The sequence below is a fragment of the Mustelus asterias genome, unplaced genomic scaffold, assembly GCF_964213995.1.
Source record: "Mustelus asterias unplaced genomic scaffold, sMusAst1.hap1.1 HAP1_SCAFFOLD_639, whole genome shotgun sequence".
Classification (NCBI taxonomy): domain Eukaryota; kingdom Metazoa; phylum Chordata; class Chondrichthyes; order Carcharhiniformes; family Triakidae; genus Mustelus; species Mustelus asterias.
Window position 1 is genome coordinate 137013 of NW_027590588.1, and position 15988 is coordinate 153000.

General features: G+C 45.7%; 1 protein-coding gene across 5 annotated transcripts in view; it reads right to left on the bottom strand.

Moving 5' to 3' along the window:
• Positions 1 to 788: 788 nt before the first annotated feature.
• ankrd10a (ankyrin repeat domain 10a) overlaps positions 789 to 15988 on the bottom strand; it is a 76699-nt gene continuing 61499 nt past the window's right edge. For 4 of the 5 annotated variants that reach the window (XM_078205246.1, XM_078205240.1, XM_078205244.1 and 1 more), the window contains one exon: positions 789 to 2797. In XM_078205246.1, the coding sequence (XP_078061372.1) occupies positions 2313 to 2797 (485 nt within the window). In that variant the 3' untranslated portion in view covers positions 789 to 2312. Of the gene's footprint in view, positions 2798 to 13735; positions 15791 to 15988 lie in introns of those variants that run through there. The other variant, XM_078205245.1, reaches the window with a different exon arrangement.

A 15988-nucleotide genomic window follows, 5' to 3' on the forward strand; every position in this document is an offset into this window, starting at 1 on the left:
GCATCAATCTCACACTTGTACTGTTACGTCAGAGAGAGCGGTCAGCACTCACTATCTTTTCTCCTGATGCATGCATTAGCAATAAAACTTTCTTTCGTTCTTTGAATACATGCTGTCTTTCGTGGTCTCCGTATTGGTTGAATGAGGTCAGCTGAGTACAAGACCCCCCCACAGGCACACCTCGGAAAATTCCTCTTACAAGAGTACAAACTTTTTAAAGTTTATTTCAATATCCTGGATGATTTGTGGGTTAACCCTTTGTGACCTGAATTTGTTTCTTTAAATTAGAAACAAAATATAAACTGAACCAGAAACACTTTCTGGATCAAATCAGTAAAAATCTCAATGTGTCACCCGTAGGTTTTCAGAAACAAAGAAATTGCAGGATGTGGGTGGCTATTTTTCATAAGTTTTTCATTGCATAAAGTCATGATCCACAGATGGGAATAGAGTTTCAGACACATTGGGTGCGATCTTACCGGCTGTTAACGCCACGCTCCCCCCGCAGCGGAGGTCGGAAAATTTGGCAGCCCGCCAAATCTCCATTCGCTGCGGTGGGATGGGAAAATCCCAGTGGCGTGAACGGTGTTAAGATTCTGGAGGCTGTCACCAGGGGTGGGAGACTCCAGAACAGGGGCAGGTTTCTGAAAATCCATCACAAAGATGCGAATCCAACAAACTGTTCTGTCGTGTTTTGTGTTTCAGTGGAAACTATGAAGGCAGAAACATTTCTGTACGGTACTCAGCGATATCGCAAAAATAAAATGATGTCGGAAGACAGGTTTTAACAGTATTGTGAAAAAACTTTATTTAATTTGTTATACACCAACTGCTTTACAAAAACTAGGAAACATTTCAGATGTATCTTAATGAAAATGTAAAACATGCAATAAGCAAAGTGATAATTACAAGGATAATTCCTTCTAATGCATGTGGTTAGAAGCTGTAATTGATGGAATTAAACACTTGGTTTTCAGAGGCAAAACTAACAATTAAAATATGAAATCTATAATGGCAGGAAACACAAAACTAACTGTTTCAATTTTATAACAAGCACAATATTGACTTTCTTGCTGATTTAACCAACACAACATTAATAAAAAGGATATGTGGGAAGCTAATTAAACTTTCCCTGGCTGGAAATGACTGAATTGTAAATGATGGCAGTTAATGCAAGCTCCGAATCAGGCAGAATATCAAAAAAGGCTTTAATTACACAAAGCTTCCTTTAAATTAATCCACTTCTCATCACATTGAAAACATGTAACCGCTAAACCAGGAAACATCCACAAGTTCCCAGAAACAATTGTACTTTTATTCTGCTGTAACCAATCACCAAGGAACTTAAAATGGTAATGCCTGCACAAGAGCACAGAGGGGAAGGCCATATTTAACTGATGCACATTTATACAGGTAATTCGGACAGCAGGTTTCCTTCCAAAGACAGAAATGAACCATTATGATAATTTATGATAATTTTCCAGTGATTTGTTTTATTTGATACCAGCCCAGTCAGAGCCACATTGACTGAATTCAATTTCTGGTGGGATCTGAACTGAGAGCTGCTCAGAAAGCACCATAACCACTTGTGTAACCAGAGGTCAGGCCTTTCAACACTCAACCTCACTACAAACATCATCAGCAAAACTTCAATTGCCCAGGTGAGGAAATACTCACCGATTTAAATGGATTAAATTGAAACATCGCTGGAGGAAATTAAAACTTTAAACCTCCCTAACAGCACTGTGGGTGTACCTACACTACATGGACTGCAGCGGTTCAAGAAGGCAGCTCACCACCACCTTCTCAAAAGGGCAATTAGCGATGGGTAATAAATGCTGGCCTGGCCAATAACACTTATCCCATGAATGAATTAGAACATCTCAGTGGAACCTGTGCTTAAGTTACAGGTTTCATTGCAAATGTTCACGTTATTAATGATCACATCAGAACAAAAGGAATATTTATAAACACTATACTTTTCCACTATATTTTTGCTTCCCTGCTTCCATTGCGTCAATTTAATCCAGTAAAATATTAGCCCTGTTTAGGTTAACAATTCTTCTTGAACAGGTTCGAGAGGCTGAATGGCCTCCTCGTGTTCCTTTGTGTTGCTCCTCCTAATGTCTTTATTCCAATTAAAGCTTTAGTTTTTTAACAAGACAATACCATTTTAAATTCAAATATAAAAATATAAACAAACGTTCAAGCATTTCATCTCATCTTGCTGGTGAAAAACTCAGTGCGGCCAATGAGGGGAAGCCAACCACATCCCCATCACCTAGAAACCAGCACTTCCAGCAGAGCCTGTCCTATGAGCCATGGAAGAGATGAACTGCACTGCAAACAGCATTATTATAACTCTGCTCAACCTTAACAGAACTGGAATGTTCCATGAAGCTGTTGAGGTCGGGAATGCTTTCCGCCGTGTCTCCAAAGCCATGATAGTGACCATACTGCAGTGGGTCATCACCGTCGAGGCCTCCGGCTGGGTGGCAGGACAGTAACATGGGCTTGGCAGCGACACAGCTGCCCGGGCTGCCGTTGTGGTGCAGCGAGCCACACGTCTCCGAGAGAGGCTGGCCGCTTTGGTCGGTTCCGTCCGTCTGAAATCCGCTTCCGTTGCAGGAGCTCAGGGTGGGGACGCTCGCGAATCCGCCTGTGAATTGGGATCCTGCGATGGAGATATCGCCCACTTTGTTCATCTGAACTGCAGAGAAACTGCAGCCTTGGAAGGATCCGTTTGTGACAGGCTGATTGGTCAACACTTTATCCATGTAGTTACAGACGCCCATATCTGTGGTGAGATACACACCTATCACAGCGTTGGAACATGACAGTCTTATTCTAAAAAGCCATTTCTGACTCAATTTGTGCTCTCTTTCAGTTGGGACAGGGGCTGAGCGGTTAGGGGATGGCAATTGGGGAACTGGGGGTTAGGGGATGGCAATTGAGGAACTGGGGGTTAGGGGATGGCGATTGGGGAACTGGGGGTTAGGGGATGGCGATTGGGGAACTGGGGGTTAGGGGATGGCGATTGGGGAACTGGGGGTTAGGGGATGGCGATTGGGGAACTGGGGGTTAGGGGATGGCGATTGGGGAACTGGGGGTTAGGGGATGGTGATTGGGGAACTGGGGGTTAGGGGGCGGTGATTGGGGAACTGGGGGTTAGGGGGCGGTGATTGGGGAACTGGGGGTTAGGGGGCGGTGATTGGGGAACTGGGGGTTAGGGGGCAGTGATTGGGGAACTGGGGGTTAGGGGATGGCGATTGAGGGGCTGGAGGGAAGAAAATGGCCAGACAGTCCTGATGCTGTTAGTGATGAAGGTTCGCAATGATCGGAGTTTGGTGTTTTGACAATGAAAGGTTCAACTTCTCTCTCTCTCCCTCGCTCTCTCTCTCTTTCTCTCCGGCCTCCCTATTCTAAGACTGAGCGCTCTGGAATTGTTCAAACACAAGCTGGGCAAGACGAGTGGGACTGTGGAGTTTCTTGTTTTTAAATACTCCCTTCAATAACATGCAGCAAGAGTTTCCATTTATAGAGTGAGTTTAACCAACACAAGGGATGGAATTTAATGCCCTTCCCTGTGGGAGGGGGTTGGGTGGGGCCCCAATGACTTCCTGTCTCTGTCCCAACAAAGCCTGGGGCACAGGGTGGCCAATCCTGCAGGAGCGGCCTGGAGTCTCCAAGAATTAAAGATCAATTTCCAGGACACCACAGTGTGAGACCCCCGTCACTCCCACCAGCTGCTGTGTGAGACCCCCGTCACTCCCACCAGCTGCTGTGTGAGACCCCGTCACTCCCACCAGCTGCTGTGTGAGACCCCGTCACTCCCACCAGCTGCTGTGTGAGACCCCCGTCACTCCCACCAGCTGCTGTGTGAGACCCCCGTCACTCCCACCAGCTGCTGTGTGAGACCCCCGTCACTCCCACCAGCTGCTGTGTGAGACCCCCGTCACTCCCACCAGCTGCTGTGTGAGACCCCCGTCACTCCCACCAGCTGCTGTGTGAGACCCCCGTCACTCCCACCAGCTGCTGTGTGAGACCCCCGTCACTCCCACCAGCTGCTGTGTGAGACCCCCGTCACTCCCACCAGCTGCTGAGTGGGGACCCCCGTCACTCCCACCAGCTGCTGTGTGAGACCCCCGTCACTCCCACCAGCTGCTGTGTGAGACTCCCGTCACTCCCACCAGCTGCTGTGTGAGACCCCCGTCACTCTCTCCAGCTGCTGTGTGAGACCCCCGTCACTCCCACCAGCTGCTGTGTGAGACCCCTGTCACTCTCTCCAGCTGCTGAGTGGGGACCCCGTCACTCTCTCCAGCTGCTGAGTGGGGACCCCGTCACTCTCTGCAGCTGCTGTGAGACCCCCGTCACTCTCTCCAGCTGCTGAGTGGGGACCCCGTCACTCTCTCCAGCTGCTGTGTGAGACCCCGTCACTCTCTCCAGCTGCTGAGTGGGGACCCCGTCACTCTCTCCAGCTGCTGTGTGAGACCCCGTCACTCTCTCCAGCTGCTGTGTGAGACCCCTGTCACTCTCTCCAGCTGCTGAGTGGGGACCCCGTCACTCTCTCCAGCTGCTGAGTGGGGACCCCGTCACTCTCTCCAGCTGCTGTGTGAGACCCCGTCACTCTCTCCAGCTGCTGAGTGGGGACCCCGTCACTCTCTCCAGCTGCTGTGTGAGACCCCCGTCACTCTCTCCAGCTGCTGTGTGAGACCCCCGTCACTCTCTCCAGCTGCTGTGTGAGACCCCGTCACTCTCTCCAGCTGCTGTGTGAGACCCCGTCACTCTCTCCAGCTGCTGAGTGAGACCCGTGTCACTCTCTCCAGCTGCTGAGTGGGGACCCCGTCACTCTCTCCAGCTGCTGTGTGAGACCCCCGTCACTCTCTCCAGCTGCTGTGTGAGACCCCCGTCACTCTCTCCAGCTGCTGTGTGAGACCCCCGTCACTCTCTCCAGCTGCTGTGTGAGACCCGTGCCACTCTCTCCAGCTGCTGTGTGAGACCCCGTCACTCTCTCCAGCTGCTGAGTGAGACCCGTGTCACTCTCTCCAGCTGCTGTGTGAGACTCCCGTCACTCTCTCCAGCTGCTGAGTGAGACCCGTGTCACTCTCTCCAGCTGCTGTGTGAGACCCCTGTCACTCTCCTGCAGCTGAGTGGGGACCACCCCCAATCATCTCCATTAAATACTGCCCAATAAGACTGACTAAAAGCTTTTGCTAAAAACATAGTTGTGAATATTTTTATTCTTAAAATGTTGCAGGGACAATTGGACACGGGGCTTGGGGGCACCGGGGAGGGGGGCGCGGGGAGGGGGCACTGGGGGGTGTAGGGTTGAGAGGTGGCTGAAGGCTCTGGCAGGAACAGTGATGTTGTATGTACAAAGGGCAGTATCAGGAGCAGCTCGGGGCCATGGGGGCGGAGCGGGGGGGGGCTGTTCTGAGGCTAACGCAGACATTGGCTCCATCAAGAATAATGATGGTTACCGGAGAATTCAACAGTCAGGACAAGTTTCAAACAGAACACAAAGTTCGTTACACTTCAAGACAAATCAAGATAATGGCAGATTTTTAAAAAAACATTCAGCAACGAAGGACTTTTAATAGTCACTGAATCGAAAAGCAACCATGACGACAAATTCATCCTTTTTCTAGCTTCCCTATGTCATTACATCAGAATTCTAGTGATTAACTTTGCAGATCAGCAGAGAGGAATCAGACACACAGACTCTACATTGCACCATGCTCCACGCTGGGGCTACTGGGTTTGCTAGGCCATTGAGCGGAATGTGGATCGAACGCTGGCATCTACAGGACAAATAGCAGCAAAATGGATAATCCCAGGCAATAAAAGTGGCAGCAAGCTGTGTCTGACAAGACCACAACCGGGGAGATTTCCCTCCCACCTGCACAAGGGCTGGAAATAATTACTCCAGAATCAGCAACCCGGTGAAGAAATGTTTGGTCGCTGCCAAGTGTGACCTGAGGTGTGATAAACTGCCACAAGCAGGATTATCAGCTGCTGCTGTGACCCATTCCCAGTTCACCTGCTAGAGCCATATTTCCACAGTTTGACCTGGTGAGAGAGATGGAGCTATCTGGAACTGGAATGTTCAAGATTCAGCAGAAAGGCTGAAGGGAATTATAAAAGGATTTTATAATTAGTAAAGGGCAGCACGGTGGCACAGTGGTTAGCACTGCACCCTCACAGTGCCAGGGACCCGGGTTCGATTCCCAGCCTCGGGTCACTGTCTGTGTGGAGTTTGCACGTTCCCCCTGTGGCTGCGTGGGCTTCCTCCGGGTGCTCCGGTTTCCTCCCACACTCCACAGATGAGCAGGTTAGGTGGATTGGCCATGCTAGGGTAAATGCGTGGGGTTATGGGGAGGGGGCCCAGGTGGGATTGTGGTCAGTCAGACTCGATGGGCCGAATGGCCTCCTTCTGCACTGTAAGATTCTAAGCATGTTATTTTACTTTCAGAGAACATTTTGAAATACGGTAAATTCAAACAGTTCAGTTTGGAGTCCTTGTAAAGTTGCGATTTGCAGTAATTTTAACTGGAATTGTGCAAGTCTGTTTACAAACTGCTTTCTCGTCTAGTAAAGCAATCAGGAACACAGTCAGCAATGCTGCAGCGTCTGGAGAGAAGTGTTGCTCATGATGAACTTCTGTTACGTGTCAATCCATTTAATCCACACACACAGATTAAAAACACAAAATAGTTCCTCCTGGGAGAAAGCTAAAACTCTAAAGATTGTCTGATTGGTCACCTCCCAGTAAATATTCTCACCAGCTCAATTCAAGTTCCTTTGTGGATATTCAATAACAAAGTGATGTATCACCAATACACTAACAAAGGATGGCAAACCTGCATTTATATAGCACCTTTACTGTAGGAACAAGTTCCACCTTCCACAGCAAAGTAAGGAAAAGGATTCAGTTGTTTTAAAAAAAAGCAAAGAGGGTTTGATGTTCACCAAAATCTGTTCATGACAGAGACAGAGAGGCAGAACAGTGTTTGGAACTTAAATGACCGAAGGCTCTGCCGCCAATTGTGAGGTGAAGTGGGTGGGGTAAACCAGAGCAATGGAGAGATTGAAGCAGAAGGACTGGAATTTTAAATGTAAAAACCTGGACAGCAAGACCACCCAGGGGGCACAATTGGGAAGGATGTAGAAGCTGTATGAATGAAAATAATAATTTTGTTTCTTGGAAACTATATTTAGATCACACATTTGCAGTAGCAAAGTGTCCCAAAGTATTTAACAAGAGTGTTATCATGATTCTGACACTGAGCCCCAGATCAGGACACATGACCAAAAATTTCATCAGAAAGCGAGATTATAAGCATTTTTAAAAGAGAGGTGAGAGGTCTCAAGGGAATTCCACAGCTTGCAGCTAAAGCAGGCAGGAGGTAAGGCTGTCAACAGGGAAGAGATATTCAAACCAGGGGTGCACAAGAGGCCAGATGGGAGGAGTTTACAGAGATGGAAGAAGGACAGAGGTCATGGACGGATCTGAAGACAAGGATGTGATTTAATCTTTCAAACTGGTGGCAGCAATGAAGTGCTTTCACAAACATTGCACAAGGTGGAATGGAAATAAAAGGAGCTTTCTACAGATTCCCGTCCAAGTTAATACAAGTAAACTTTCAGTTTGTGTACAACATGTCAGCAAAGCACATTGGGACAAAACACTGGGCTTCTAACTGTAATTGCCCACATTATGAATCCAGGATGTGATGGCAGCACTATGGAGGGCAGTGCTGATCGGAGACAGTATTTACCCCACTCCACACTGAGACATTCCCAACATCCCAATCACTTTTAACAACATGTTAGTAACAGGAGATGTTGTTGGTCAGGATGTAGCTCTCCAGAGCCTTCTCTGGCCTGGCAACAGTGAGAAGCATTAGGGAGAAGGGACAGAGAATAAGATAAATAATAAAATGAGCTGAATGAATGGACTGGAACATGTTAGTTAGTTGCTATGATTTCTTTATTGTTGAAACACAGAGTGCAGAAAAGCAACACAAGTACAAAATTATTGGAAGAGTTGTCGATGAAATAATTTGACATACGTCAGGTTAAACAAACATTTTGCACTTGTAACCAAAGTTATATTCTACCCTCTCAAGGAGACTTTAGTTACCCATTATCAAAGTACAAACAAACCAGGAGACACCCAGTACCTATAACCTGAAGGTAAGGTTTGCTTTGTCCAGTAAAGTTGTGATTATGAGTTTACACACTGGATGTCCTCTCCACAGGTGCTGACTGTTTCATCATTTCCTATTTTTTAGTTGAAGTAATTAGATATCTATCTGCAGCAAACTGTCTTAAGCAGGTTACGCATGTGACTAAGAAGAATATCTAAATATTTACCAAAAATGTCCTTTCTCTGAACGAGTTATATTGAACGAGAACTGAACGAGAAATTCATTGAAGTCAAGCAATGAATACCTTTCCCAATTACCATCCTGCCCTTTCTTTGAAACCAGTGCCTGAATTCAGTAGATTAGACACTGGGCAGACACCAGGATTGGCTACGGCAATCTTCCCGATCCCATTGATAAAAATGATGATGTTCTAGACCACACCCTAATCCTTTGATCACAGAGTCCAAAAGATGTCAAGACAGAAAGAGTAATGAACTCCAGCCCGCCCCAGACACAAGAGGACGAAGGGGAGGAAACAGAGAGAGGCAAATCAAGAGCTTACACTTTATCCCAGGAACAGGGAAGGTCTGTGGAAGGTTTTAACTGTGAGCCGTTGAATCATAGAATTCCTACAGTGTAGATGATGTCCATTTGGCCCTTCGAGCCTGCACTGACAACAATCCCACCCTATTCCTGTAACCCCATGTATTTACGCTGCTAGTTCCCCTGACACTGAGGGACAATTTAGCATGGCCAATCAACCTAACCTGCACATCCATCAGACTGTGGGAGGAAACCGGAGCATCCGGAGGAAACCCACGCAGACATGGGGAGAATGTGCAAACTCCACACAAGACAGTGACCCAAGCCGGGAATTGAACCTGGATTCCTGGCGCTGTGAGGTAGCAGTGCCAACCACTGTGCCGCCTGATTTATTAAGACAAGAAAGTTGAGTGAAAATATAAAGATAATCCAAAATGTTTCCTTAAACCATCTCAAGTCCTCACTGATCATCCAGCATAAAACAAGGTACAACAGCCCCTGGTTCAATTGCTTGTTATCCAGCACTGAGGATATCACACAGCACAATCCAGCACCAAGCCTGTTGTTCAGTTATGTTCTAAGTAGATTGTACTTGAACTTGCATGATTAATATCTAACCTGACCACTGAAAAGTATTTCAAAATAAATAAGAATTTATTAACCAATGTTAAGTTCTTCTATTAAATAAATGTATGTATTGGCCTGTAATGGAATAATAGAATGGAATCACAGAGCACAGAAGAGGCCCTTCGGCCCATGGAGTAATACTCGCTCAATAATACTTGCTGTTTAATGATCAACAGGAGACAAGTTATCCTGAGTTAGGAATGTGTATGAAGCGATACTGCACAGGTTACAGGTTTATGTCGAGTGCACAAAGCGTTTGGGTTTCTAAAGTAAATAAAATCTAAGGAGTCTAGTCTGTGTCTTTCATCCTGTCTTTGGTCACTTCCCTCGGCTCAGACTCAAGTCCTATCCGACATCCAACATCCCTTCAAAAGCACCTTGGGGAAAATGTTGCTATATTTAATTAAACTTGTAAAAAGCAAAACTCGAATGTGTCAGGTATCTAAATTCATCAACGAGTCTTCTCCGTAATGCTTGACAAAGAACTTCTTTACTCATTGTGTTGGAAATTTTGAAAGTTGGTTTATGCCACGGAACTCCAGGAACAAGCTCAACCTGTACTGAATAAGCATTACTGGGCCAGACCACACTTACAATTGTGTTCTGACAATGGGTTATCAGTCAGAAACATTCATGCTTTTCCCCTGTCCACAGATACTGCCTGTGCATTTCCAGCATTTTCTGTTCTGATTTCACATTTCCAGTGTAGGGAGATATTTGCCTGTTATTTGCTGAGTAGAGCAACTAAAGACTGGTGATGTGATCACTTAGCTCTTGCTACTCTGTGGGAGCAGAGGCCCAAAGGGGAGAGGCCTTCAGGCCATTGGTGCACAAGCCTCAGACGACCAAACAGCCTCATTAGCTGCTGTGGTACAAAACAAGGTGAGCTGCTGGGTCGTAGCTGAGAACCAGCCCTGCCTCTGTTCACTCTCCTTGAGATTGCACAGAGAATTTGTAAAGATCAATTGTCGCCAAAGAAGACCACTTAAAATTCAACAGTACAACAGCCACTTCAATTTTGCTCAGTAACCTTCCCTGCTGCCATCAGACTTTTGAATGGACCTACCTTATATTAAGTTGATCTTTCTCTACACCCTAACTATGACTGTAACACTACATTCTGCACTCTCTCCTTTCCTTCTCCCGTGTACTCCATGAACAGTACATTTTGTCTGTATAGCGCGCAAGAAACAATACTTTTCACTGTGTCCCAGTACATGTGACAATAAGTCAAATCAAATCCAGACACCTGAAAATATCAAAGGCTGACAAATGCACTTGCACCCACACTGTCTGCATGGTGTCCCATATATAAAATGCACTGTAGCAACTCACTGTAGTTTCTTCGACAGCCCCTTCCAAACTCGTGGCATCCGAGGCCTGAAGAGAACAATGGCATAAAAGTGCATTGGGAACACCTGTAAACTCCTTCCGAGTCACTCACCATCCTGACTTGGAAATATATCACTGTTCCTTCACTGTCGCTGGGTCAAAATCCTGGAATTCCCTCCCTAACAGCACTGTGAGTGTACCTACACCACACAGCAGTTTAAGAAGAGAGTGAAACAGACATCACCTTCTCAAGGGCAACTAGAAATGGGTAACAAATGCTGGTCTGGTCAATGATGCCCACATCCCACAGAGGAATAAAAAACACAAAAGGGTCTGTTCATTGATGGGGATGAAGGTGCATGACCAACGATCTGAAAAGCTGGAGAAATAGTTTCAATCGGGGTTGATGTCGACTGAAACACAGAGGGTTTATACAGAATGAGGAAAGACTAGAACATTAACTTTGATTGTACTTGGGCACTCGTGTGAAACTAGCAGTTTCTTGAAGAACAACAGTTTGCCAAAATTCATCCATACAAGTAAGCACCAAAAATGAGTCTTCACTGACAGCAGGGAAAACTATATACAGATGAACTTTGGCTCTGAGTCTCTTGTGTACAAAGTGGAAACCCGATCCAGCTGGTCCAAGTACGTTGCACATTTCCGAGAGGCGCTAAGATGTCTACTATGGAATCTGTAAGTGGAGGTTGGCTAAAGCAGGAAGGATGAGGAATATCGGCTGACGCCACTGACAGATAGACAGGGACACATGACAGGAAAATAAACCACGATTAGATTGTCCTCATTCCCTGGCAACTGCGTCCCCATCAGACCGAGTCTCAGATCTCAAATTTCAGCTCAGTATTCAGAGGGAACTATCTGTGCCCTGGCTTCCCAGATCAGAATGTGGAAACTGCCTGAAGGGCATCCAGCAGACCAGAGTAAACACAAATCAGCTATCTCCCCCCCCCCCATCAAAATATTCCTCTCCTCATGAATTAATCTGTCATCAGTAGAGGCAAGTGAACTGATCCTCAGGCTGCCCGTTTTATAGAGAAGGAAATGTTGTTGCATTCTGATTAAGTTCACACCTTCTCGGGACAGATTTTACTCTTATCCACTTCCCAAACTGAACCCATTTTCTTTACAAACTGAATAAAACACTGTAACACTACATTTTGCACTCTCTCCTTTCCTTCTCTATGAACGGTATGCTTTGTCTGTATAGCGCGCAAGAAACAATACTTTTCACTGTATGCTAATACATGTGACAATAATAAATCAAATCAAAAATCAATTCAAATCAAATCAAATACTGTGGATGCTGGAATCTGAAACCAAAAGAGAAAGTGCTGGAAAATCTCAGCGGGTCTGGCAGCATCTTTAAGGAGAGAAAAGAGCTGATGTTTCGAGTCCAGATGACCCTTTGTCAAAGCTTTAACAAAGGGACTCGAAACATCGGCTCTTTTCCCCCCCATTTTCTTTACATTCTCCTCAAAGTAATCGCTGTTTCCTGCTTTTTTCTTACACCCTTTAAGACACTTTCGGGAATTATCTGGTATCTCTCCGAAAGTTCACTTGTACCAAAGTATCCCACATTCCCAAGTCTGGAACAATGTTTGCTCTGTTCACTATATTCCTTCAACACTGGATTTGACGCCCATCCTGCGGCAGTGCAACGGAGAAGCAAGCGGTTCAAAACCTCTGGTACTTTGCCATGTGATCAACGTTCCCTCTACCCATCAGTTTATCTTCGCGAGTCTGCTTCAAGTTCCCCACCAATTTGGAATTGAAAAACAGGAGTACAACGTGAAGCTCAGTCCGTCTCTCTGTCCATGGGACATTCCCCATCTCTACTTTCCCACAATGAGGAGTCTGGGCCCTTGAATCAGTGTTAGCTTTCGACAGTCACCATTCACTATCGCGTAGGATTAAATGTTTAAACTAGTTATCATTTACAGCAAAGACCCACCTACATTGCTTGTACATTTAAGATTCTATAAACTGTGTACTTGACATTTAATTTGCACAAGCTGCTGTAGCAGTCTGTGTTTATGTACCCAAAGCTCCAAGAGGTTCTCCCTTTTCTCTCAGCTTTCATAAAGTTCACTTGTTTGGTTCAGAGAGAGAAACATCCGTCTCGCTTCTTCCTCAGGATGTCCCCAATACATCCTTTAAAAATTATTTATAAACATCTCTGCGAATCCAATAATGATCGAATGGTTAAAGTTAAGGGTGAGTAACTGGAACATTCTGTGGGAGCACATTAGCATTTCACCATTTATCAGGTTTCAGACTCGTTAAATCACTGAAAACGTGAGCCAGACTTTGGCAAGTGTGGTTTTAGTACGAATCCCAACAATGACGACACATTCAGTGAAAAAACAAAGCACTGAACCACAATGAAGCTGATTTAAGGGACGGTTCATTTAAACTGAATAAAGGTCCTGAATATTTAAATCTCACAATGTTAACGTGTGAATTGAAAGAGCACAGACACTTGGCCAGTTAGCATGTGCTCAATTACTGACCTGTGACATTTTATATATTTGAATTACACAAACTGTATGAAACAAGATAGACTTGTGTCAATTTTGTATCTAATCAGTAATTATATTCTTACAAATACTTAAAACACTAACACTTATCAACATTTCTCCACCAATAATTACACCTGGAATAGTTAAACATTCAAAGAAAGAGGGGCTTCTCCAACAGTTTGTTTAGGAAGAAGCAGAGCCCAAGAAATCAAGTAGGACCCAGACACAAAGGCATAAGTCAGAGTGATGATAAGGACACTATAATTGGCCTCAGTGCCTTAGGGTAAGTGAAGGGGAAAGAAGCATTCAGGCATAGCCACTGCTCTTAACTATCAGTGTCCCGTGCTGAAGCAGCTAGCTCACGGACATCGAGGAAGAACAAAGTAGATCTCAGCTGTGACACCACCACAAGTTGAATAGCTTGGTGACATCAGCCGGGCTCAGGCTCGGGCTCGGTGCTTTCCCCAAACTATTGCTCAACCAGGGAACTGGTGCCATGACAAGAAAAAGGTTCAAAACCAGCAACAAAGGGAGAAACAAAAGTTAAGGTATCAAAAGTATTTATTAAAAATAACATGTTGGATCTAAACTAAGTGCATTTGGATAATCCATCATCTAAAAGAACAAAGGCAATGAAAAGAGAGCAACACTGCATTTCTATAGCCCCTCTCATCACCTCAGAACATCCCAAAATACTCCCCAACCAATGAGGTTATTTTGAAGTGTGATCGTTGGTGTAAGTTAGCAATTTTTTTTCTTCATGGAATGTGGGTGCTGTTGGTTGGGCCAGCATTTACTGCTCATCCCTAATTGCCCTTGAACTGAGTGGTTTGCAAGGCCATTTAAGAGTCAACCACATTGCTGTGGATCTGGAGTCACATATAGATCAGACTGGGTAAGGACGGCAGATTTCCTTAGTGAACCAGATAGGTTTTTGCGAAAATCAAAAATGGTTTCATGGTCATTCCAGATTTTTTATTGAATTCAAATTTTACCATCTGCCATGGTGGGATTTGAACCCAGATCCCAGAACACTTTTCTGGGTCTCTGGATTACTAGTCCAGTGACAATATCACTACACCACCTGCCTCCAATCTGCACACAGCAAACTCCCACAAGCAGCAATGTGATAATGGCCAAATAATCTGCTGGTTGAGGGATAAATACTGGCCGCGACACTGGGGAGAACTCCCCCACTTTCTGCCGAAATATTGTTACAGGATTTTACATCCACCTGAAAGGGCAGATTGGGCCTCAGGTTAACATTTCTTTTGGAATACAAACCTCTGATCAGAATATAAACAGCACATTTCATAGGAATAAAGACAAGATATAACAGACCCCAGCTAAGATACTGTGCACACATAAGCCATGCAGGAAGAACTTTATTTGGAAAGCACCTTATCACACCCTCAAGACATCCTATCACACTCCACAGCCTATTCATTGAAGTGCAGCTGCTAATGTCCTGTGAGTAAACAGTCAAATGTGTGTATGTGTGGGGTGGCTGTCATTGCCTTTGTGCATGTATTTGTGTGAATGCGCATGTGCCTGTATTTGTGTGCGTGTGTGATTGCGTGTGTGCCTGCATGCATATATTTGTATGTGCATGAATGCACGAGTGCCTGCATTTGTGTGTGTGAATGTGCGTGCGCCTGTGTATGTGTGAGAATGCATGTGTGCCTGTGTGAATGCGCATGTGCCTGTATTTGTGTGTGAATGCACGTGTGCCTGTGTGAATGCGCATGTGCCTGTATTTGCACGTGTGCCTGTGTGAATGCATGTGTGCCTGTATTTGTGTGTGAATGCGCGTGTGCCTGTGTGAATGCGCATGTGCCTGTATTTGCACGTGTGCCTGTGTGAATGCATGTGTGCCTGTATTTGTGTGTGAATGCGTGTGTGCCTGTGTGAATGCGCATGTGCCTGTATTTGCGTGTGAATGCGTGTGCCTGTGTGAATGCGCATGTGCCTGTATTTGCGTGTGTGTCTGTATTTGCGTGTGTGCCTGTGTGAATGCGCATGTGCCTGTATTTGCATGTGTGCCTGTATTTGCGTGTGTGCCTGTATTTGCGTGTGTGCCCGTGTGAATGCGCATGTGCCTGTATTTGCGTGTGTGCCTGTGTGAATGTGCGTGTGCCTGTTGGATTGGCCAGGTGGTGTGAGGTGGCACATGTTCAGAGAAACCGTTGTTGTCTCAGTTGTTAGAAACTCTTTTTTTGAAAAGCACTCCTGTTTTCAGTTTGAGCAGGGATGGGTGTGGATTGTTAGGGAGCATCTGCCTAGCTCATGAATCACAATTAGAAAATAAGCGGACTATGTAATGTGAAGGTTGAAACTGTTAGAAGTCATATGCATATTTAGTTATACAGCGGCATGGCGTCTGCATGGGAGAAACTGTGAAGATTTCAAAGTCCTGGCCTCTAAGAGACACAGCCTCCTGAGCTGGGTAGTCCGGTTTGATCTGGTTGCTGCCACACTCGGCTGCGACTCCTCCAACCCCGCCCGATATGGCGGAGGGCGGGATCTCTGTGTAAATGCTTTCAAGGCTGTTCATGGTGATGCCATCGGCTGCCGTCCCGAAACCATCAAAGCCCAGAGCTGTGAGAAGGAGGAATCTGCCATAAGCAACATGCTCACTTGCATGTCCAAGTATAGGACAGCGGCCTGTCAGATATGGATTTACTTTAGGTCCAGTGAGATCTCTGCTGAAATACGGTGAACGGCATGTACATACAAAACAGACTCTTGGCGTATGTGAAAGGCCTGCTTTGTGAGTTTGTGATACCAATGGAGTCT